Source organism: Solanum pennellii, chromosome 12 (genome assembly GCF_001406875.1).
Source record: "Solanum pennellii chromosome 12, SPENNV200".
NCBI classification, from domain to species: domain Eukaryota; kingdom Viridiplantae; phylum Streptophyta; class Magnoliopsida; order Solanales; family Solanaceae; genus Solanum; species Solanum pennellii.
In genome coordinates this window covers 59,553,265-59,579,224 of record NC_028648.1, presented here as the reverse complement: position 1 = coordinate 59,579,224, position 25,960 = coordinate 59,553,265, and the positions used below count along the sequence as shown (strand labels likewise).

At 31.9% G+C, this 25,960-nt stretch overlaps 2 protein-coding genes across 5 annotated transcripts in view; both read right to left on the bottom strand.

The window, feature by feature from the left end:
• LOC107007588 (transcription factor MYBS3) overlaps nt 1-4,467 on the bottom strand; it is an 8,001-nt gene extending 3,534 nt beyond the window's left edge. Inside the window, exon 1 of the mRNA XM_015206265.2 lies at nt 3,954-4,467. Coding sequence (XP_015061751.1) covers nt 3,954-4,299 — 346 coding nt within the window. The 5' untranslated portion in view covers nt 4,300-4,467. The remainder of the gene's footprint in view (nt 1-3,953) is intronic.
• A 2,734-nt stretch (nt 4,468-7,201) lies between these two features.
• Nucleotides 7,202-12,120, bottom strand: LOC107005658. Of its 4 annotated transcripts, XR_003575459.1 has the most exons (7): nt 11,813-12,046; nt 10,066-10,167; nt 8,991-9,975; nt 8,470-8,811; nt 8,278-8,313; nt 7,406-7,458; nt 7,202-7,324 (listed from the first exon to the last, which is right to left on the bottom strand). XR_003575459.1 is itself a non-coding variant. In XM_015204300.2 (4 exons), exons 1-4 carry the CDS (start codon nt 12,044-12,046, stop codon nt 8,561-8,563), a joined length of 1,572 nt encoding a protein of 523 aa, XP_015059786.1. In that variant the 5' UTR covers nt 12,047-12,120; the 3' UTR covers nt 8,282-8,560. The 4 variants fall into 4 exon arrangements, 1 of the variants encoding a protein (XP_015059786.1); XR_003575457.1 differs by having other exon boundaries at nt 8,278-8,811; XR_003575458.1 differs by having other exon boundaries at nt 7,202-7,458.
• Between the last annotated feature and the right edge of the window lie 13,840 nt (nt 12,121-25,960).

Here is a 25,960-nt window from a genome sequence, read left to right as displayed (position 1 = left end):
TATATATATATATATATTAGAAATAATGATTCTTTTATTATTAGAAAGTTAAGATATTAGATTATTTATACTTGTATAGTCATGTTTTATTGTTATTGGTGTAATGATATTTCTCAAATAGTAATTATGATACTTTTTTTCTTTATTATAGATTCTCAATACTTATCGCAAATAAAAATCATAATCTAATTTCTATATATTATAGGTTTTTGATATAAAATTATATGTAAAATCATTGAAAGGAATTTAATTAGTAATAAAACTATAAAATTGAATATACATGAGAGCACGCCCCATAGATCCATGGGACTTATGCCCCATGCTCGGGGCTTACGCCTCGCCTCGTATTGTATAAAACGCCTCGCCTGACGCCCCCGCCTTTTAAAACACTGCTCCTACCTATTAACATTCTACCTTAATTCTCTCATTCACACCTTCCTATGTAAGGTTATGTCCTTATCAGACACGACTCTGATGTGAGCCTCCTTTTCATCCACCCTAGCTCTATCTTCTGTTCAAAAACACTCTGTGCTTGATAAAAATTAAGAGACAATTTCAAAAATGTTTAATCTTTTTGTTGTTCTACCCTTCTTAAAAAACCAACAAAAACCACAAATTGGGAAAAGAAAAACTTCCTATTCCAAAAACTTTTGTTTAAGATGATATTCCATGAATTCTCATGCACCTCGGCACAACATTAAGAATTTGAGAAGATTACATTTTAGACCGAACTTATCACACACCAAATCAAGATGGTAGATGGCATCATTAGTTGAACAGCAACATGCTATGTCCAATTATAAGGGAATGAGTTAAATAAGAATATTTGATCAATGCACTTGAAAATAATTGCAAGACCACATCATTTCTTCTTTAGAAGCCTCGGAGATAACAAAAACCGTTAACTGTTTATACGAAAAGACTATTGGATCAATGACTTGCTATACAACTTAATTCTAGAGAAACAACCATGTCATTACTACAAGCACTATTGGTGGGATCACATTTTTGTGTCACCCTGCTTATTATGTTGATCTTTTCAGTTTATCTTCTCCATAGAAAGGAGGACGAAAACTACACGAGGAAGTGTAAGAGAAACCAAAACCTCCATTTGAAGCTGCATTACCAAATCACAGACAAATGTCAACTTGAAGATGCATCAATGTAACACGAATTACAGTAGGAGGACTAATATTTTGATTATGATCAGCAACCGCAGGAAGAGCTAGCCAACTAGATAACACTATAAATCACATTGAATGTATTTGTATCAAGTGAATAAGAAAGGGGCACTTCCACACAAATGCATTAACCACAAGAACGGCCCCCTTTTTGTTCATTGATGCAGTAAACACACAGTGAATAAGAAAGTTCCCCTTTCACACAAACACAGTAAATCACACCAGAACAACGCTATACTAAGAACTATTTTCCAACATCAGTTTGTTTTAATCATCAACTATTGCAACATACTGACACTGTATGAATATCCAACAGTACGAAGCGCTATAGACCAAATTCACTATTTTATATCAATTCCACGCTACCACTCCAAACATCTTACATCCAATGATCATCCCATTCATTAATATCCATAGCAGGAAGCAGCAATTTCTCATTTCCATTTATTTATCGACGATAAATTTGAGTCATTAAGAATGAAAAACAACAGCTAAAGATGAAAGGATAGATTTACTAAAGATCCCCTAGAAGAAAGTGACCGAGAGGGTGCATCCATTCTCATGGCTAAGTAGGATATAATTGACATATGGAGTGTGACAAAGGTATGGAGTAAGTTGGAACCATCCAGTACATTGAGAAGCATGAAATAGAGGATACTGAAAAGTGGCTTACAGATGTGGCATTGAAATGCCTTGAAAGGGAGGAGAAACAAAACAAAGGTTACAGAAGATCTGCATCAGACGTCCAAAAAGGCAGCTGATCTTTACTCTTCCAGGCGATGTCACAAGAACTTTTTATTTGATTAAATTGATCAAGATGTTCAGATGATGAATACGACTTCATCGTTTTTTGGTCATAAGTTGACAAAAATTCATAAAGGCACTATTGGACATCTAAGAAAAGGCACAACTTGACAGAAACAGTATTTTCCAATCAAAAGAGGAAAGACAGCTCAATTTTCAAGAATACAAAGTTGCATGGAGTGCAAAAGTGAAAGACAAATGAAGTGAATATGCAAGATGTAGCCAAAAAAAGGGAAACCTTGGAGCAACGGTAAAGTTTTCTGTATCACTTGAGGTCATGGGTTTGAACCATGGAATTAACAACTGGTGCTGGCCTCGAGATAGGCTGCTTACATTACACCCTTCCTTTACGTGCGGCCCTGCTTTGGACCTTATGTGAATGCAACATTTCATGCATTGGCAACCCTTTTTATTATTCAAGCGTAACCAAACTATTCCACAAGAAACATTTTTTTAATCAAAAAAACAAATAAAAACAAAAGAGCTCCACTTATTCTGGACATTTGATATTAATTGGATTACCTAGTGCGAGTATCTAGCCCACAACTTAACATTCACTCTGAGCACACCAAAAATGGGATGCAAGTTTCCATATACCAAAACTGCTCGAAAAAATTAACTTGGGGACATTCAACCAGCAAGAACATGCAACAAATCAACCAGCAAAAACATGTGACAAATCAACCAGATCGACCTAACAAGAATTATCTACTTGTGCTTAGGAAACTCAACTGTTGGAAGAGGGAAAGATAGAACTCTTATAGGGTTTTAGGCAATCATCACTTATTATACTAGATTTTGAGATTGAATTAGACCCAAAAATCACTTCTGTTCACATGTTATCAGAGCCACACATTCATGTTCTCGGTTTATACAATGTTGGGCCCTCATATTATGTTGTCTATGCTCTAGATTTCCAGTCCTATTGTGTGGGGTGTCAGAGTGTCTCACATTAATTGAGGGGTGGACTGTTTTCTCCTCATATGGTCTTAGACAATGCTCACCTATTTAGCTTTCCAAGGTTGAATTATCAGGCACAAAAGATACCCAAAAAGAATCCCAGACACAAACATGCACAACATAACATCTAAGATATACATCAAATATAAAGCACAACAGCAATACATAACAGAAGATGCAGAAACAAAAGCATTAAAAACCTAAAAGGGAAAAAAGAACCAAAAAAAAAGGAGAAAATACTAAAACCAACTTTTAAGAGAAGAAAATACCAACTAAGTACCATCAATCAAAGATGCAAACTGAAACATCAACCTCTTCCTCCCTCCCTCGGCCCCAAGATAAAGAGAAAGCAAAATACTAAAAAGATACTCATTTTGTAAAAACAAACAAATTAGGATGGAGGAAAGAAGTGGGTAGGGGTTTGGCAGGTGTATATATCAATCAATTTCCCAAAAAGGTTGCTCGGTTATATGAGTATTGAATTGTATGTAGTATTCAAAGAAAATCATCAGAGTCACATATAATGCACAACATAGACCTAATCATCCTACCTATCCAAGTAAATAAAGAGGAGAAGTGTAACATTGCAAATAAGCAAAATCATCGGAAACAAAAAAAAACCGACTTTCTTACTTACTACTATAAAACAGACAAAAATAAGAGGGAGAAAAGGGGAAGGGTTTAAAGATGAAAAATCAATATCAAGCACTAGGTAAATCTAACCATCCTGCCTATCCAATTATTGTCATATTTTTCCTCGAGCTAAGAGTCTATTAGAAACACTCTACTACCTCTCTAAAGTAGGATAAGGTCTGCTTACACTTTGTTTGTCCAGAAAAAAAAGATTAAATTTCGAAGATTCCTCATAATTAGACTAATTTTAATCTTGCTTCAAAGGAATAATCCAGCTATATTTGGCAATTAAAGAGCAGTAAATAAGCCTCAATATCACATTCATTCCAACATTTCATCAATTTTGAAAAAAATAAATAAATAAAAACATCAAACCTTTTTTCCTTTCAATTCTATGATTTGCAGAAGACGAAGCATGAGCAGGATCATCAGAGAGATAACCATCAGTCAAATGAACAGATTCACGAAGAACATCAGAAGAAGGTGAACCAGGATTTGGCGAAGCAGCAGCGGATGAAGAAGAATGATAGTGAAGGGATGATAGATTTCCCATGCTAGCACTTTTCTTCATAATCGAACCATCCGTAAGCCTAACACCAAACAACCGCACACCTCCGCCGCCGGAGCTACCACCACCGACACCACCGGTGACGCCACCTCTGGTAGGACAAGTCCGGGAATTGTGGCCATTGTTGTTGCAATGGGAACACCGCCGAGTCATGATGATTGACTCGGCGAGTAAATGGATAAGATTTAATTATTTTTTTTTTATGATTTAAAAGTTTATATTTATTTTTTTTGTTGTTGGTTTTGAACGAGAAAGGTTTATAAATGGTGGATAAGAATATGCGAATAATAAGGTGGAGAAGGAGGGAGATAAAAAAGGAAAAGACTTTAGTTTGTGGATGGGAGTGTACAATAAACAAGAGAGAGAAAAAAAGGAAATTTGCTTATGTTTTTAGTTTGACGAAATGATCAATGCCTTATATTCGTATGGGTTTGTATTGTGAATTTTTTAATTATTTATCAATTAAATATCTAGTTAAGTCTTGATTTCGAAACTCGAATCATGATGACACTTATTGTAATTGACTAATAAATAAGTCTATTCATATTCTAAAATCACAAATAACAAATTTATCGGACAGAATCAATGATCAACGAGAAGATAATAACAAATAAAAAGAAAAACATAATGAGTGGAAAGAAGAAAATGAAACAAATATATACAATTACAAGATCCAATTACATGACCTGGTGAACGAAGATACGAAATTATTAAAAATAATAAAAAATATGAACTAAACTAAATAAACATAGATTTGTCTCGAATACAATAGACTAACCAAAACTATATACAGATGGAGATAAGTTGAACTATGATACCAGGGATTCACTCTCTATCTCCGTAGATCCCTGCTGAAGCTTGAAAATTAACGTTGGTGACTAGTGCTCGAATATGCATGATATAGCATGAATACCAAAACAATATGCTTGTTGATGTTTGATTTGATATCTTTGTTAAAAATAATAATAAAAAAAATAATAACTTTTTTATGTATTATTTTAAATTATTATAAATTGTTTTGTTTACAAAATACATTAAATTAGTTCTTGAGGTGCGTAAAAATTAATTTTATGGTAAATTATATATAAAATGTTGTTAATTTATCGATATTTATTGAATTATTTATTTTAAATGTTTTTGTAAATTCTTTTAATTAATTTATTAATTCGATTTTTGATTTTTAAGTTTTTGTTAATAGTTAAGTCGTAACCCATTTATTCCTAAATTCATTAAGTATACAATAATAGCTTTAAAGTGTTAATGCAAATTAAAAAAACAAAAACAAATAAATATATAAATTAATTATAAGCAACCTGGTAATTACTCAATTTCAATTAGACTCAATTTCTTTCAACTTCGTAATTACTTTATCAAAAAATTATGTTAAACCCTCGTGGCTTTTCAAACAAAATTTAAGTTCTTATTGTTAGGTAGTGGAGCCTGATTAATATATATAACTGTTTACGCGGTTTAACTTATTTATTCTCTGTAAAAAAAAAATACTCTGATTTATTAATATAAATATACCTCACCGCCGTGGAAGTTTACTCACGGGTGTTACCACGAAATATTGGGTTTTCTCTTTCTTTCTCTAGATCTCTCATATCTTTCTCTTGAAAGTTCTTGTGTTCTTCATTCATCTAGTGTGTGTGCGTGAATTCGTTCCTAACACTTATTTTCCTCCAAGTTTGCTAGTTAACCAAAAGTTACATATTTCTTTCTTAAAAATTGGTTTGATGGATGTGTTTATTTTTATCGTTCTTGTTTTTGAGTGAGAATTGAGCATCGTTATTATTATGGTTAATTCAATAAATGCAAATTAAGACTTTTGAACCCATCTAAAATATGGAATTGTTATGACTTTTGAGTACAAGTAACAAATGTTGAGACATGACTTGTCATTTTGCCACGTAAATTTATTAAGTAGCAAATAGTGTATATATGAAAAAATGAAAATTAATTAAAAAAAAAGTTAAAAATAAAATAGAGGAGCGTTTGCTTACTGGTTTAAATCAAATAGAAAAAAACCAAAAGTCAATAATTAATACGTTATTGATTTGGTTATTACTTTAGTTTGTTTACAAATTAAAATTGAAAATAATTTTTTGAAAAAATAATTATTAATTGAGTGAATAAAATTAATTGACATAAAGTGACTTTGAGGGATATAGTAGGTTGGATATTGTCTTTTAATAGCCTCTTTGTTCTAATTTATGTGACATATTTAAAATAGGGCAAATTTTATATATAGCAAAGAAAAAATTGACAATTGTAGGCTATAGCAAACTATTTAAAATTGCATTCCGTAGCAAATTAAAAGTTTGCTACGGGTGACTTTTTGTGTATAACAGTTAATAAATATCTTTCTTTTATACAATTCAATTTAAAAAAAAATAGGCAGCAGATAAATAAGGAAAAAATCCCATAATTCACGCGAACTCAGTTTTAGTTTCATTCTCTCTTTTTCTCCTTCACTCGTAATAGCTTCATTATAGACAATTCAAAAAATTGATCAAGCTATTGAAGTAGATAAATTATACACTTATACACACAATTGTATAATGAGGCAGTAAATTAGGCAGTATAAGATATGAATATAAAGCAGATATTAAGATATTATACATTTACACAAGAACAATTGTATAAGCACAGAAACAGATACAAGAATTTATTATACATTTATACAAATAGTATTGTATAAGGCATGAATCAACAGAAACACAAAACATATACTAATATAAATTATACATTTATACAACTACAATTGTATAAGAACATAAACAGATACAAGAATTTATTATACATTTTATACAAACAGTATTATATAAGGCATAAATCAACAAAAACACAAAAATATATACTAATATAGATTATACATTGATACAATTACAATTGTATAAGGCATGATTCAACACAAAAACAAAACATATAATATAAAATCTAAATATATACATGAACAATGATTATACAGATACCTTATGATGCTTGATTGACCCAGAACCAACAGCTTCATTTTTATCATTATGAACGGTGTAAACATCAACTTTATGTTTCCTTTTCTTACTTGACCCAGTAACAACATCGACAAGATTCTTCACACCTCCATCAACAAATCTACTTGGGTCATTATTGAATTTGGATCTTATCTCTTGAATGGTAGTAAATTTAGACAATGAACCTGAAATCTCCCCAAATTCCTGAGTTAGACCCAATGAAAATGATGGGTGTTCAACATCAATTTCAACATGCAATGGTATACCTCTTGTGAATCTTTTCGATGGAGATTGGGCATCCATTAATTGAACCAAAAATCTGAAGGAATTAACAAGTGAAGTGAAAAGATAGTTTTAAGAAATTCAAAAAATGAACAAAAATTGATAATGTGAGATGAATTTTAGGTAGTACCTTGAAATTTTTGAAATAGTTTGAAAAAACGCAATGACGTGTGTGATAGAAGAAGCTGGTAGTTTGAAATTACAATTATGGAGAAAATTGTGGAGAAATTGAAGGAAGAAGAAGAAATTATATTTAAAGCACAGAAAGAGGGGAAAAGAGGATTTTGTTTTGGAGAATCTTTTTTATACAAAATGGTGGGACCTGGTATAGCAAACTTACGGAGAGTTTGTCTTTTAAAGAAAATAACTGAAAGGGGGTTTATTTGATATAATTACGTTCCTTAGTTTGCCATTCTCCACAATTTTCCCTTTAAAATACTATCAGTTTACTTAGGTTAATTCTCACTTATTTAACAAAAAAATTCACAAAGATATACTCTTTCTTCTATTTAAAATTTTATTTACCTTAAAGATAATTTAGACATATTGCAAAATTTCCTCATATATCCAGTCAAATTACATATTTTATTTTAAATTGAGACAGAGGAATAGCTTTTTATATTGCACCATGTCTTTTTTATTTGCAATTTTGTCTTCATGGATAATTTATAAAATACAAGGTTTTTATTGTTTTGTACAAATCAAGAGATTAGGATGTAAGTTAAGTAATTTGGTAGCATGATCCGAATGCCTAGTTCGAACTTTCACAAACATTCACATGGATTCAAATATTGTCGAAACACCTACTAAAGAAGTTCAAAGTTTTCATTCGAAAATAACAAAAAATTGCACTTACAATATTTGAAGTCCTTTGTTGCTATGTTCATCTTTACTACAAAACAGGAGGATAAGAACTTCAAGTTTTCATTCGAAAATTACAAAATATTGCACTTGGAGGGATTTTTTGAAGTCCTTGTTCACCTTCACTTCACAAAACAGGAGGGAAGAAGAGGGGTATAAGGAAAGTTGATACAAGTTTCAAATTTACCTTAAGATACACAGTTCCATTTTTTTGACTTTCTGAATCCCTCTTCCCTGCATACTCCGGCACATCCGAGGGGGTGATGATCTCTACCATCTTAGCCCCCCTCCTCTGCAGTTAGCTCATCAACAGAAACCTCTTCTAATCTCTCAAGGAAATCTTTTTGGATAGTTTCGTGGATAGTAGAGGGATTAAAACAGATGCCATCACTTGACGCGGCTTCAAATTTCATCCACAGTTCTTTCTTCAAAGTGTTCTCACCAGGATGCTTTCTCATTACTAGAATGCTCTTCGATTCTGTCATCACGGGAGTTCTTTCAACTAAATCTAAGTTGCTGCCACCAATTTCTGTTCCCAAAAGAAAGAAAGAACAATAAATATCAGAGTGATCATGTTAACGAATACCAAATGGAAACATCTTGATTGGATTCAAAAAAGGAAGATCTTGAATATTCTTTTACTTAGGTTCACAAAATATGTTTGCTGATAAGTGAAGTCAGGTGTATGTTTGGGCAGTGGGTACTCACCAGCTGCATTAGTCAATGGTTCTTCCACAGGTGGCTCCATCAGTACACAAGTTTTGGGTGGTGAAAATAGAAAGTCTGGTGATTCATCATCGGCCAACTTCCCTCCGTTTGTCAAGTTTTGACTTAGTTTGATTCCGAATAGCTCTGGATACTTCTTTGTCAAATGTTCAGCACCTTCGGAGCTGGAGGATTCTGAATCTTCAGACATGCCAGGAAAATGACGTGAAATAGGAAACGGTGTCATTTTATAAGCCCCATGCTTGTCCCGGCAGTTGTATTCTGATGAAGGTTCAAGCAGTACACAGGTCTTCGGCGGTGACATTTTCAAGCATGGAGTCATCACTAGCAACGAACTGTCAATTTGTGAAAATTTTACAGGCGAAATAAGATCTCTTTTCTGAGGGACCTCGTTGATGATCATATCATGAGCAGAAACATTATTCAGAATTGACTTCACTTCGTTATTCACACACAATATGTCCCTCTCCTCAGTTACATCAGAAAGGGATAGTGGTATGTCCATCTCTCCAGTTACATCAGAAAGGGATGGTGGTATGTCCATCTCCCCAGTTACATCAGAAAGGGATGGTGGTTGACTAGCCATGGATATTGTGTTCTCAAGTAAACATTCTTCCATAACTCCCCTAATATCAAAAAGAGGATGTTGCTGGGCATTCGTGTCTGATGTGTAGTTGTCAAACTTTTTAGAAGATCCTTGGCATTTTGATGAGAGCACTTTCCGAAGAGGCAAAGGTGTGAGCAGAAAAAGTTGTCTGCCACTCTCAGTTGTACAGCCTGCCCGCCAGGACACAAGAGGTGATGGTGAAACTAGGGAATCCCATTTGGATTGGTCAAGGCTATCAACACCATCGCTTGTGTTATCAGCTAACACGGGAACTGCCTCACTAATTTGTGACTGTTCAGATGGATGTTCGGGCCTCGTGGATAGATCAGAAAGGGCTTTCTGAAATTTGAGAACCCATAGCTGCAATTTGCCAACATAAAAAATATGTAAAATACAGTGTAATGAAAGACTAATATAGGAGCAGAGAATATGACAGAAAATAAAGAGAACCTTCAAAGAAGCTTGCATTTCAGGTAAGACATGTGCGAAAGATTCAATTTCCTTCCCACTCTTCTTGCCCCTTAGTTTGAGCACTTGAACAAGTTCATCAATCTGCAGTTGATCAAGTAAAGAAAATGAGATTAACCTCTTTATGAAAACATTGAAGTTGATGCAGGCAAACAAACTTCAAAAGATTGGTATTGGTATCTGTTACAGTTCGAGCAAGATGGTAAATGTCTCTCAGCTCTTCTGAGTTTAAAGTAACTTGAGAATACAAGATTTAGTTTATGTGAGAGTTACTGCGATAAATATATAGATATCTGAATGCCTTGTCATTATTCAAAATGCTTATATATGTCAGGTAAAGATGACTGAAGTAAAACTCCTAATTCTCAGCAATGTCAAAGGAGAATGAGCGCAGGCCGATGAGGGTTATGGGAAAAGGGATAAAAAAAGGAAGCAGGAAAGTCCAACTTTTTTCCAGAGGTCTTCAGTTCTGCTCTATTTACCAGAGTTATAGGGCCAACAACTGATGCTCATCATCTTATTCTGGGGTGACCTATGAACTTCCTAAGAACATCAATAACAATTAAGTTTCAATTCCAAGCAAATTGGGGTCGGCTATTTGAATCCTCTCAATATTTCAAAATTTAGTTAGGACTAGAAGTTCTCAACATTTTTCTAATGGCATATAAGTCTCTATTAAGACACCTACCAAATATTGGATCTTACGAAACATACTAACATGACTATAACTTAATTCCAACTAACTGGGACTGCCAATGTACATCTTTGAATTTCCAAAAGGAGACAACCTTGTCCCAGTACCAAAAAATTAGCCACATAATCCATCTCTTCACATGACTTTATCTAGGATTGTGTTCACAGCTAAGAAGCTCAGACCTACAGTTAGCGTTCATTTGTAGACTCATCCATGGAAGCAGTTACAGCAGGCAGAGACACTCAACAGCAGAGTGCAAAAGACACCAATTTCTAGTAACCAATGAGAACTACTGGATACCTCTTTCTCCTCCAAGATAAAAGAATGCAGCAAAACCATTTTTACAAGAATATAAAACTCACAGACAATGCCGAAACATCAAAGCTCTCTCAGTTGCACTGATAAGTATCCAAAATGGCGTAAATTGCACTGTGCTACTTATAATAAGCGACACAAATAACCTCTACTATACATCAAAGCAATTTGCTCTAATAAGCAAACCAATTAATTAACTATCCAGCACTGAAATCCTCATTTGGTTGGTCATATAACAACAAAATATCCGATGAGGATAGACTAGAGTGTATGCAGACCTTACGAGGCCATTTCCAAAGACATATAGATTGTCTATGTCTATCCAACACTGAAATCCTCATTTGGTTGGTCATATAACAACATATCATAGGAGGGTAGAGCAGAGTGTATGAGACCTTACGACGCCATTTCCGAAAGACATATAGATTGTCTATATATCTATCCAGCACTGAAATCCTTATTTGGTTGGTCATATAACAACAACATTTCGGAGGAGGGTAGAGTGTACGCCGACCTGAGGAGGCCATTTCCCAAAAACATATAGATTGACTATATGAATCACTTAAATACCCAAATTATTTTGATTGGCTGTGCCTGTATAGTACTTCTACATCCATTCCACTATATTCGAATCCACTTCATTCTAATTCTAAATAATTTATCTTGAAAGGCCGTTATCGAATACTTCTCGAACTATTTTTGAGCGCAAATTAATCTTACCTGGTGAATAACAGAGGAGGAGTCGGACCGAATGAGAAGGAGATGATCGACGACATTTTCACCGGCAACTGGTTCAACGTCGTCGTTGTGCCTTCCGTAGGGCTTCTTGGATTTAAAGGAAGTTGTCAATGGCTTTACCATATTTGAATTCGATACATCTCGTAGTGGTTTTCTAGTGGATTTAAATCTGGCCGTAGATTTTCCGGCGGTGTTCTTCAGATTGTTCGTCGGCATCTGGTTCGTGTTTCTCCAACGGTCACTTCTTACTGTCTTCTCTGAATTTGAAATTGAATTATTTTCGGGCTTGAAATTATATGGATCGGCTTTGTTACATTGGGGCCCAATAGAAGGAGCTATGTATATATTAAGGAAATATTACATGCAAACTTATTTTACTATAATCTCTAAAATTTTCTATTATTTAAAAAAATTATAAAATTTTTTACTTTACGTGATGTATCAATCAGTTACATCACTTTATGATGTATCGAGACGTTACTTTACACAATGTATTACATACATCACTTTACGCAATGTATCAGAACTACACGATGTATCGAGACGTTGAGTGATGTATTCGAAATTGAGACGCGGTGTATCAGGACGTTTAAGGATGTATCCAAAATTGGGACTCGATGTAGAAGACGCTTGTCTCTTAGGTCCTTTTTTTCGGTGCAACACAGGAAAGCACCCTCTCTGTGTCATCCTTGCAACTTTTCAGATTTCGGAACATTTTGGGATGTATCCAGATTCCACCAAATTTAAAAAATTTTTGTAATTAAAAAAAAAAGTAGAGATAGAATATAATTAGATCTTAACACTATGAGGTTTGTGTAAAATATATCTATAATAATGAAAGAAAATTTTGCATAGTGTGCGTTATGTATCTAATAAACACAACTATACTTTACAAAAAAATATATATATACAAAAATTTTCACTCAACTTACACTCTTTTTTCAAGTAGATATCTAAAATTTATGGAGGTCTTATTATCCGTAGAATCATTTTCAACCATAGTGTCATTTGATAGAGTTTATAAAAATAATGTTAAATAGGGTGTATTGTAATGCTTGCATTAGTAATACATACTAGTGTAAGTTTTACAAAATTTATTTTTTATGCATTTTTTTATTTGATGCATTAAAAATAACATGTATTATATAAAAATATTATTTATAAAGATACCTTCTACAATTAAGGTGGAAAAGATGTAAAAAAATATTTTGAGGGCTAATTGGTTCTTTAACTGAGTTAATTTAAGCATTAAAATCACTATATTGCAAGGGACATGTAACATCTCTTAACCCGAAATAGGTAGTATTAAACAAAGAACTTAAAATAGTTATTTTTGAAAAGAATAGGAAAAATCTGGAAAATTTCCTTAAGTGTAAAAGTGAGTTTTTCGGTCATTTTCAAACGGTCATAACTTCTACCTCAGGATGAGTTAGGGTCAGTTCTTTACATGGTTGAAAAGCCCTTGGAGAGATCTTTCCAACTCCGCCTAGTTTGCGCATTTTTGACATCGTATGAGAGAGATATGCCTATCGGAAGTTGGGCTATCAAATTAAGAACATGTCCAATCCGGGATTTTTAAGCGTATTTTAGTCTTTTAGCTACCCTATTATTTTATTCCATTTTTAGGAGTTAAATATTGGTCAAGACTGAACTTGGTCAGTTTTAGAAAATTAGAATTTTTACGCTAGGGCTAAGGAGAAAGGAGAAGAGAAAAGAAGAAGGGAAAAAGAGCAAAATCCTCAAGATCAACCAAGAACGTTGGTGTTTTCTCTAAGAAACTTGTTTCAAACAGGTATGTGAGACTCTCATAACGTTGGGTTCCTTCTCCCACGTGCCAAACATGTTATTTCAGTTTTGATTCGCCCTAAAATCATTATAATATTGATATCTTGATATCCTTTTCTTGAATTCATATGTTCTTGAATTGTCTGAGTTGTGAAGTTTTTGAATTCGTTACGTTGCATTATGAGGTCATTTTAGATTACGTTCTTAGGTACATTTGTTAGGTATCTGTATCTAAAAAAGAACCGAGTTTGGGTGAATTGGGGAAAAAAATTAAGAAGAAAATTCGACGGGCAAAACTGGGACCTAATCATGCGTCGCGCGTCCAACATGCAACTTTGAAATTTCACACGAGGTGTTCTGCCTCAAAAGACATTTTCGGAACCAATATTAAATTATGCCTCCACATCGCTGACCCATCTCATATTGATTTTCGGATTTTTCTCATGTTTAGCTATATAGAATCATTCCTGAACATCATGAGATTTTTTCAAACACGAATCTAATTCGTTGAATCCATAATTCAATTCATGGATCAGTTAAGAGTCAAGTCAAGAGCAATTAAGAAGTGAAGTTAAGAGAAATCAAGAGTGAGAGGAGTCATTTCAAGTTTTCATAAGTCTTTTACAAACATTTAACTTTGATTTAAGACTTGAGTTTTGAGTTCAGTAAAGAGTGAAGTTGAAGTTCTTTTCTTCAAAAGTATAAGGGGACTAAGTATTCCTAAAAAGACTTGAAATGTTTTAACATTTAACAAGTAAGGAAGTTTTGATTTCCAATGAACCTTAGGGAAAGTTTTCAGAAAAGAACTATCGATTTCTAAAAGAAGTAAGCAGGGAAAATATAATTTCCAAGATAGATTTGAGCTAAGTATTTTGAGCAACCACAGAATCAGTATGTTTTTAAAACATAAGAGCCAATATATATTTGAGAGTAGTATTGAGCACCTATATGATGGAGAGTTCAGACAACTCATAACCCCCATAAACCATGTAGTCACCATGGGTAGGAAAGGTTCATACTTTTTAGATGAACCCCTTTTCACAATAGACTAGTGGATCCATTAGGCCGTTCAGGTCTTATACCTTTTGGCCGGGTATAGGATGCGCTGACAGCGTGAGAAAGATCGTTATATCATCACTATAACTCTTATATGATGATTGTCGGTTAGAGAAACTCCCATAGCAGTTATTGTATTTTCATACACATCAGTTCATTGTATTTTTATATACATTTCAGAGTTTCTTGTATCTTTGCATTCACACAGAGTTTATAGCATGTTTGTAAACAACTTTTCGTTATTCTGCAATTGTTTTAATCTGCTTCATAATGAAATGAGTTTAGTAAGTATTCATGAGTTGAGAAGAGCCAAGGTAAGTGTTTCTTTCAGAATCTCTTTCTAGCCTATGTTGTATTAGCATTCCAACTCGTGTACTCGTACATTTAATGAATTAATGTCAGTTGGCCTGCATCGTATTATGATGCAGATCCAGGTAACGAGGATAGACATCCAGCGCACCGTTGATCCAATTGAGCACTCCAAAGTCAGTTGGTGAACCTTCTTGCATTCCGGGGGACATCTTTTATTGCTTTCTAGTTTATTTAATAGGATGTTGTCGGGTTTGTACCAACATTCATATCAATCAGTTTAGAGGATTCATAGACAGTTAGTAGCTCAACAATCTTTACATTTTCATTCGTATGTTAGTGACTTGAGTTGCCATTTTGGACAAGTTGATGTTTAAATCTTTAAGACATTTCAGTTATTTTGTTGTGCAGTTGAGATAAGTTTTTTTTTTATCATTATAAGTGTGATTGTTGTATTCCGCTGAGTTAAGTAAGCCAGGACAAGGGCCCGCTCGAGGCCAACAATGGTCACCGAGTGCCACTCCCCCCTAGGGTGTAGGCTCGGGGCGTGATAGAAAAATTACATAAATCCCACTAGTTTTGATCATAATTATTAATACTCCCGATAGTTTCAAATATTACTTCCTCTACCGTATTTCATGCTTAGGATACATGAATTTGAAATCTGCGAGATACATGTATTTATCAAATTTTAAAACTGAGATACTTATTTTATTTGTTTAAATTAATTGGTTGTAACTAATTCTCTTAATTAGAGGATTATTCGAGGATTTTCAAAATCTGTCGACAATTAATTTTGAAAATTTAAATTGATCAAATCTCTTAATATAAGTCATATATCATCTACGCATAATTAATTTCATTATTATTTGAAATAATAAATTTATTAACATTATTAATAAAAGACAAAAACATGTACCTTGATCATGCAATTCGATTAATTTTATTTCGTTACTCTTGAATTAATAAATTCATTAATTAGATGTATGTATTATCAAATATATGATGTATCTAACAAATGAAACACTTAGATATATGAGTACCATACAAGTATATTCATATTTATCATAGAAGTATCTAGTATTATTTTTCGTGTATTTGTTATACGTGCCTAGTATTAATTTAATTATCTATTTATATAATCTAATTTTAATTTCATGTATCATTTATCTTTATCTAGTATTAATTTGATGTATCAAGTATCAATTTCATACATTATGTTCAAAAACATGTATCTCGTATACATAGCAAGCATATACATAAAATTATGTGTATCTAAACATGAAATGTAACCGAAACACATAAATTTAGGAACAAATTACGACTATAGAATATTTGTCTTGTCATTAATCCAAAAAAAAGTAAAATTTTTCAAAATTCTTCTTTTTTTTAGGCTCTGAATTTTTTTCTCATAAATACATATAATTTTAACTCAGATTTATGAACTCTTAACTAGATACATGTATACTTGAGGTATATCCAACATTTTTGCACCTAAAGTGTATCTAATGATGTATTTAATGCAATATCTCAAGCTGAAGAACTACTCTAGGATGGAAACATCATTTTTCTCAAATTTGGTGCCTTACTTTTTTCCATCTTCCCAAAGGCAACCAGAAATTAGTAGTTTTTTTTTTTTTGTCTCCGCTCTAGTTTTGACATTCTTATCTTTGAGATACATAATACTTCTGATTCTCCTAGAACTCTTCACAAGATATTCATCTATTCGGAAAGCAAGCACAGAAAAGATGGACTAGAAGACTAAGGGAATGGAGGTTTAGTATCCCTGCGACTTTTGTAAATCTTGAAAAAGTTAAAGAACACAAAAGAAGGGATGATAAAAATCTTTGTACATAATCAAAGATCCGTCCGCGGATGAATATCCTAGTATGTCATGTAATTGTAATATTGTTAATGTGTAGGACCTTTAACAAGAACCTTTCGATTTTGAAAATGGTAAAGTGTTTGAAATACAACAAAATCAAAAACTATAAAATCTAATTTGTAACTTCAGAACATTATGAATGTTAACTCAGATACAAAATCAAGATACATGAGAATAATAAAATAATAGAAACAAACTTTTGCAGTAATTTGGGAATTCAAAAAGTTAGTTGAGAAAGTTAGTTAAACACTGTTAAGCTACAATAATCAGTGTAGTGACAGTCAGTTAGATGTTAGTTGTAACTGAATTTGTTAGATGGAATAAGTTAGTCAAGTCTTTATAAATAGACAATGTAATAATCAATTATAATCATCATATTGAATATACAAATTTCTCTCTCTCTCTCTCTCTCTCTCTCTCTATCTATCTATCTATCTATCTATCTATCTATCTCTTTCTAAACTCTTTCTTCCCATTCTCCTTCATTACTAACTGTTTTCTCGAGAAATCCTGAAACAGTGCTTTGATCCTCAAATTCATTGCGAATTTCTGCAATCGAGTAACATTAGTATCGGAGCTACTTTATCCTTGGATTTTAATGGCGAAAGGAACAAGATCTGCTGATAATTTTCCAACATAAATAGGGGAATTGAAGAAAATGATGCATAATTTGGCTAGAAAATGGGAACATTGGCATGGGAAGTTACAAACCTGAAGAGATTGGATCAAGTGGTCATGGAATTGAATGAACAGTTGGTCACTAATCGAGAATCTGGGAGGGAGAAAACTCGCATGGAAGGTGGTCCTTCGAGTGCAAGACATTTTTATGAGAGAATTCACCACTTTGAAGGGAGAAGTCACAAACCCAGGAGTCCTACCAGTTACAACACCCATTATTGAAACTTCTCAAGATGGTCTAAATGGAATTCCTTTAGTTTGCAGGGGAAGATCTGAGATCGTGACTTTTCAAGATTGAGCAATTTTTCTCATGGATAATGTAGCTGCAGAGGAAAAGGTAACAGTAGATGCAATGCAACTGGAAGGAGAAGCCATCCAATGACATCTTTCTTTCATGAGATACAAACAATACTTACAACCATCTACTTGGAATGAGTATGTGATGGCTATGGTGGAGAGATTTGGGACAAATTTTGATGATCCCATGGAGGAAATCTAGAAGATTAAACAAGTGGGGAGTTTTAAGGAATATCAATCAGTGTTTGAAAGACATCTGACTAGGGTGACTTTGTCAAAAGAGAACACAATCAATCACTTTGTTGGAGGGTTAAAACATGAGCTGAATATTGATATGAAGATCACCAATCCGACTTCTTTGTCACATGTATACAAGAATGCAAGAAGCATACTTAACTACTGTGAGACAACCAATATCTAATCAGTCTCAAATGGGTGCAAAAAGATTCATGGACCACATGATTGGTAACAATAAGCCTCTGTTATCTACACCTGGTACAATTCCTTCTATTTTTTTCTAAGGTAGTAAATAGAATAACTTTGAGCATAGGAGATTAATGAAAATAAGGCAAAGGGGGTTATGTTACTTTTGCAATGAAAAGTACATGCCTGGGCATAAGTATAAAAATTCCAAGCAGTTGTATCTGTTGGAAGTGGAAGAATTAGAAGAATGACATGATCAAATGCAGGAACAAATTGGAGAATTAAAAGAGGAACATAATGAACAACTAGAGTTGGGGCTACCTGTGGAACACATGGAAATCTCAATGCATGCGTTAAAAGGGTCTTTGGGATTTAGTACCTTGAAGGTGACTGGTTTCACTAGAAAATGGCATTACATATTAATTGATATATGAAGTTCTCATAATTTCATCGACCCTGATTTTGTCAAGCAATTTGGGTGTGAAGTTAAGTCTATTAAACCTGAGATAGTAGCTGCAACAAATGGTAGCATGCAGGTGGACAAGATGACGTCTGTGACTTGGTTACTACAAGAAGCGGAGTTTTCTACTGATTTCTATTATTAAATTTAGGTTCTTGTGGAGTTGTGTTGGGTCCAATGGCTATTAATGTTTGGTGACATCAAGTTGAATTTTAGAAATTTAAAAATGGAGTTTTGGTACAAGGGAAGAAACCACTTACTCAGGGTCTGGTAGTCAAGTGTTGACTCTTAGTGCTGGGAAACTGACCAAACACTTCAGAAACTAGTCTCAACTTTGTATGATTCAAGTAATTCCTCAGGGAAGTGATTAAGACAAAAGACATCCATTAGAAGTAGCAAATGATAAACATCCTAAAGAAGAACCTGCACTACTAGAGGTATTGTTAGAATTTTTTGCATTATTTGAAAAACCTGTTGGTTTACCACCTTCTAGAGGTGGATTTTGATCATATTCTGGAGCTGAACTTGTGAATAAGAGACCTCATATATATATCCTTCAGTGAAAAAGGATATTATTGAGGATCTTGTGCAACAAATGTTGGATCAAGGGATCATTTAACCTAGTTGCAGTCCTTTTGCATCACCAGTGGTGTTAGTAGGCAAAAAGGATGGTACCTGGAGACTAGGTGTAAACTATAGAGGCTTGAATAAGTTAACTATAACGAACAAGTTTCCAATCCCTATTGTAGATGAACTAGGAGGATCCAAAATATTTTCTAAAATAGACTTAAGGTCTGGATACCATCAACTAAGAATGACAAAAGATGATGTGCTCAAGACTGTTTTTTGGACACACTCAGGACATTTTGAATACTTAGTCATGCCTTTTGGTTTATCAAATGCCCCAGCTACATTTCAAGGTTTGATGAACACTGTGTTCCAGAATTTTCTGCGGAAGCATATCTTGGTGTTTTTTGATGACATACTAATGTATAGTAGAATTATGGAGGAACACATATTACATCTCAGGTCTATATTTTTGAACATGGTGGAGCATCAACTATTTGCCAAGAAAAGCAAATGTTTCTTTGGTGTCCATAGAATTGAATACCTTGGTAACTTTATCATATCATAAAGTGTTTCTACCGATCCTCATAAGATCAAAGTTGTGAGGAATTGACCTGTCCCAACTACTTTTAAGCAATTAAGGGGCTTCTTAGGCTTGACTGGTTATTATAGAAGATTTATACAGGGATTTGGAGTTATTTGTAAACCTCTTACTAATATAACTATAATAGATAAATTCAAATGGCACCACACAACTCAAGAGACATTTTTGTAATTGAAGGAAACTTTGACTCAATCTTTTGTATTAGTTTTACCGGATGTCAACAAAGCTTTCATCGTTGAAACTGATGCTAGTGGTTATGAATTGATGTTGTTCTTATGCAAGAGGGACATCCTATAGCCTTTATTAGCAAAACATTTTCTCCAAGACATGCTGCTATGTCAGTTTATGATAGAGAGTTATTGGTCATTGTCTAAGTTGTTACTAAGTGGTCGCAGTACTTATTAGGTCAGGTTTATTGTAAGGACTAACCAACGATCTTTAAAGTACCTTATGGAACAAAAGTTGCGCACAAACTCACAGTTATTGTGGTTAACAAAGTTGATGCCATTTGACTATTCTAGTGAGTACAAAAAGGGAGTTGAGAACAAAGTCGCTAATGCATCGTCGAGAGTTATTGGGGCTGAGTTACTTGCTTTGGTGATTTCCCCAACTAACACTGATATCTTTCAAGCTATTGTAGATAGTTGTCACTCAGACCCAGAGCTTATGCAGTTGATTGCAGATTTACACATCCAAGTGGTGTTTAACAGATTATGTTAATGAGAAGAGTATTTTTGACCCTATAGTTTGACAAAAAGGATATATTTGAGCCGAAAAATAGTTCAAGGGTATATTTGAGTTATTTCGAATAGTTCAAGGATATTTTTGACCCTTTTCCTTTAATTAAGGAATTTAAATTTAAGATAAATATCCAATACCATATTTAAGAGATATGTGTATTTAATTAAATCTTTTAAAATATATGATATAAATATTGAAAGTGGTAGTATCAAGTATGTATAATTGCTTAAAACTAGAGATAAATATAGTATATATGGTAGTGATGTATGTGTAGTTAAGTAGTTTTTCTATATTGCTAATACTTATAAATTCATGGTATTAGTAATGCACAACTTAATACAAATATTAATCATACATAGGTTAGAAAAGAGTACCGAATAAGATAATAATAATAATACACAAAGCTAATGCGTACATTATTTTTCCTAATACACTCTACCAAACAACAACAATACTTACATTAGTAGCCAATTGGAGAGTTTTCCATCTATAATAATAATAATAAAGATTGCTCTTCGTTCTCAAAGAAATTAGATTCAAAATAATGTTTGGTTCAATAATGTTTTTTTCACTCCTAAGGTTTTTTTCCCAATAGTGTTCTTATACTTGATTAATTCTTTTAGATTCCATTTATATCTTTAAGCACTTATTCATTTTATCCTTTAAAGGTCATAAAAGAGTTTATGAATATATATGACTCATTATTTCACCTTCACGAAAGTATTATGTTTTGGTTGAGATTCGAATAATCTTATATCGTTTTTTTTTTGGATTAGTTTTACTCTTATTTGAATCAGAACTATTTATCTCTCTCCCACTTAAAATATAATTTGTCTGACTCTCACTTGAAACGATTTATCTAGCTCCTTTTTAGAAAGTGTAAAATCAATATAGTTTCACTTTGCTTCTGCCATTCTATTCCCCTCATACTATTAAGCAGGCAGCAAGAATTAGAATCGACCTATATAACATTTGTTCCCATGTAGTCAATAGTAAAATAAAATAGAATCGAGAGAGTACAAACTTCAAAAGAAAAGTAAAGAGAAAAAAGTTTGAAATATATATGAATTTTGACCGAGATTATTGTAAGGATATCAAACTTTGAAAATGACCTCTTACCACTACACTATTTAATAATGTATTTTAAAGGTATATATGTATCTACATGGACATTAAAAATATTGCATAATTATAAATAGTAACATGTCCACATGGACACATATATACCTTCAAAATACGCTTCTTAAATAGTGCAAAATAAAAGATCCCCATAAAATTTGATATCGTAATAACAGTTAACCAAAATTTGAAATATTTTGAAAGCCTTTTTCCAAAAGTAAACATAAAAACCAATCAACAACCAATAAGTTAAGCAAAAAACTCTTTCTATATTGATAGTGTTTTCATATAGCAATTCATCACATCATGAATAAATAAATAAACCTAAGGAAAACTAATTAGAATTAAGCACAATCTTTCTCACAACAAAAAGAACAATAACATTTTCCAGATGAACCAATGCAATTTCCACCAATAATTTGTCCTTTAATATTACCAGGTCCAGGTGCCTTTACTCCAAATTTATAAAGGCATCTTGAGTTGCAATCACTTGTCTCACAAGGGACATTATATTCAAGTGGAACCAAACAAACTCTTGATCCATTTGCCCCCCTTGTATTACTGCCTACATTTGTATTAAAAAAAACAACAACAAAGTTAATATAAGAAACATCGAAATTAACCTGAGCTGTGGTGCAATAATGAGACTGGTACTTACCGATAGCAATGAAAAGAACAAATATGAAGGCAATTAGGCTAGACAAATTCTTCATGATTTCTAATGGATACCACAAGTAATACACTATTCAATATGTGTTTCGCAAGATTTTTCTTATGTTAGGAGAATTAAGGTTTTGTGAAATTTATAGGGTCGAATGAGTATTGAAAATGGAAAAGTAATAATAGTCATACACAAATTTGTGAAATAATATTTTCGATGAAATATATTTATGTATAGTTTACTTATTTTATGTACCAAGAAAAAGAGATGTATTTGTTAACCAAAATAAGAGAGTATGAATGTAAAAAGGCAAACATTAGTAATTTTTCCTTGAAAAATATTGTGCAATAATATTTTCTAAGAATAGTTTAATTGTTTTATGTACCAAGGAAAAAAATGTATTTATTAACCAAAAACGTCATAATCATTGGAGAGCAAGAGATGAAAAACGTCATAATCCATTAAAGGAAACAAAATATTTTAGGTTCCCAAATATGATTTGTTCAACAAAAAGGAACCAAATTAATTTTGATTTTCAAGAGAATTGAATCCTAATATAGTTTAGCAAAATTTGAAAATATTTTGAAAAAGTTAATCATGGAAGTAGTTGATGTATGCGCGCACACTCACGAATTAGGAGTCTGAGAGTTTTAAATTTTTTTTTGATAGCGGGATTCACACCAATAAGTCTTGCGTGGAAAGCATTTTATGACCCTTTCCTTATAATTAAGCCGTCAATTAGTTATGTTAAGGGCTTCACAAGTTTTTATATATATATAATTTTCTTGTACATATATAAAATCCACCAAAAAGCTATTAAATTCTTTTAAGCCCACGAACCCTCGCCTGTATTCTATCCTTTTCGAAAATGCCTCTCTCGTTACAACCAAATGGTTGAACACTCCTATGCTTTAATTTTATGATTGAAAGCTTCGTTATAAATATCGATCATATATATATATTATACTCTACCATAATATGCCTAAGAAATACCCAAAAGATTGTTATCTTTGTTTTGCAAATTTTCACGGCTTGTTATTTAACCTCCGACACAATCTATATTATTGTTTTTTACATGTATAAATTCATAAAAAAAACTGTAAAGACAAACTCAAATAATTAGTATGTCAAAAAGTTAGCATAATATTTAAATATAACTTTCAACTTGAAGAATCAATTAGAGAATAATTAAAAACGGGAGTATACAAAAATTGGATAAATAAGTTATTGTGTCATTTGTTATACTTTTTAGCAATATACATATTCGCGTGTTATGCAAATATTTAAAATATAATTATTTTATAATTTAAAATAACTAATAAGAACTATTATTCACTTAGTGATATCTTTAAATAATACTCGACTTGTCTATTTTAATATGTCATTTTGCACTTTTCAGAAGTCAATTTTGACTATTTTTTAAAGTTAAATTAGATTATATTAACTCGATATGTTTTATTTAAAAAATAAATATTTAAAAACTATATGAAAAGTACTATAAATTGCAACTTTTTGCATATCAATATGATGAAAATATACATCATAAAATGTTGGTTAAAGTTCATATAATTTGACTCTAAAAAAGAAAACAATAAAAATTAATTGTGGACGGATGGAGTACTCTCTCCGTTTCATATTAATTAATTATCTTACTAAAAATAATTGTTCCATGTTAATTGTTCATTTACTAAATCAAGAAAGAATTAATTAATTTTTTTATACTACCTTTGCAAATAATTCTATTTCACATTTATTTGTAAAATTTATAAGAAATTTTTTAAGGAATAAATTAATAAACTTATATTCTTTTTATCACTTCTTAATATGTGTAATAAAAAAGAAAATGATTAACTAATATAAAATGAGAAGTAATATTAGAAATCATTAGCTTATTTATTTAAGCACATTAAGTTAATGTTATTACTGTGCAATTTAATTTTATAATATTTAAATATAATTTCTATGGCTATATCAACTATGCTTTTAATTTTATAATATTTAAATATAATTTCTATGGCTATATCAACTATGCTTTTAATTTTATAATATATATATTGTGTTGAAATTTTTCTAAGAATAATATTAATTTATCATTATTTTATATTGATCAAAAATCAAATACTTCAAATATTTTCAAGTGTTTGTTCTTCATTCTTCTTGTGTCTTTGAATTTTTTTCTATGTTAACAATCAACTATTTCTAACTTTTCACATGAAATATTTATTACAATAAAATTAATTGACATGTAGATATATTTAACATATGTTTTATTCGAAATATTTTTTACTATTTATAATAGAAAAATAATTTAACGGTAAAACTAATTGACATGTAGATATATTTAACATATGTTTTATTCGAAATATTCTTTACTATTTATAATAGAAAAATAATTTAACGATAAAACTAATCTAAGTTAGTACAAACACTATATAAGATCGATTTTCTCAATATTCTAATTAGATATTTTAAATTTTGATTTGAACTATATTAAAATAGACATAGAATTTTCTAAAGAAGATGATGGAACTTCATGATAGACTAAGATAACGGAGAAATAATATAGTAATAATACATTTCATCATATGATGCCAGCCATATAAAATTATTAATTAAAAATTAAACTAAACAAAAATTCCTCACTCAAATCATATAAAAAAAGTTATTCATTGATTACTTCATTAACTGATGTTTTAAAATGGATTATTTATTGTACTTCATCAACTAATGTTTTAAAACTAAACAACACAAAGTCTTTATTTGTTCAACTTTATATAAATTTAAGTATCTATTTACGTACATCTAAAATCAAGATTAAAAAGAAATAGACGTACGAGATCAAATTAACAGTTGCATTTACATATTATATATGTCATTGAAAATCTATCATCATAATTCATATATTCTGTATCTAATAAAACAATATAAGGATGTAAAATTTAAAATCTACCATCATATACTATATATCTAAAAAAAAATTCCTCGTTTCCCACTTGGTGTTCGAAGCCCACATTAGAGCTTTAACTAAATTTGGATCGCGCATTGCAGGGCCCATTCGAGGGTGACGCTCCCAACATAATTTTCTCCATATCCAGGGCTCGAACCTGAGACCTTTGATTAAGAGTGAAACACTCCCACCAGTGCCGCACCACGACCATGTTGGTATATATCTAATCTAACAATATAAGAATGAAAATTTTCAAAATCTACTTTCATATACTTTATATCTAATCAAACAATATAGGATAAAAATACATGCAAATTGACCAAACCATCCTTATATATATATACATATTAGATTTTGAACAAAGCAATATATATATATATATATTATTTTATTTTGTGTGTGTGATGAGGTGGGTGGTGAATAATGATGCATGTTAGTTGTGGCACATGAGTAGTGAGTGGTGACCAAATTTAACAGAAATAATGGGTAAGCAAGAGAATATATGAGCAACGTGAATGGTACTCATGTAATCACGTCCAATCAAAGGCTACTATTCTTTCTCTTTTCCTATTTATACTCACTTCTCTCTTCAATTTTA

Excerpts from the sequence above, each read along its gene's own strand:
- LOC107005658 (XM_015204300.2), bottom strand. The coding sequence starts at position 12,046 with ATGCCGACGAACAATCTGAAGAACACCGCCGGAAAATCTACGGCCAGA. Across the intron at positions 10,168-11,812 it reads CCTCCTCTGTTATTCACCAG|ATTGATGAACTTGTTCAAGT; the intron begins GTAAGATTAATT and ends GATCAACTGCAG. Across the intron at positions 9,976-10,065 it reads AAATGCAAGCTTCTTTGAAG|CTATGGGTTCTCAAATTTCA; the intron begins GTTCTCTTTATT and ends GGCAAATTGCAG.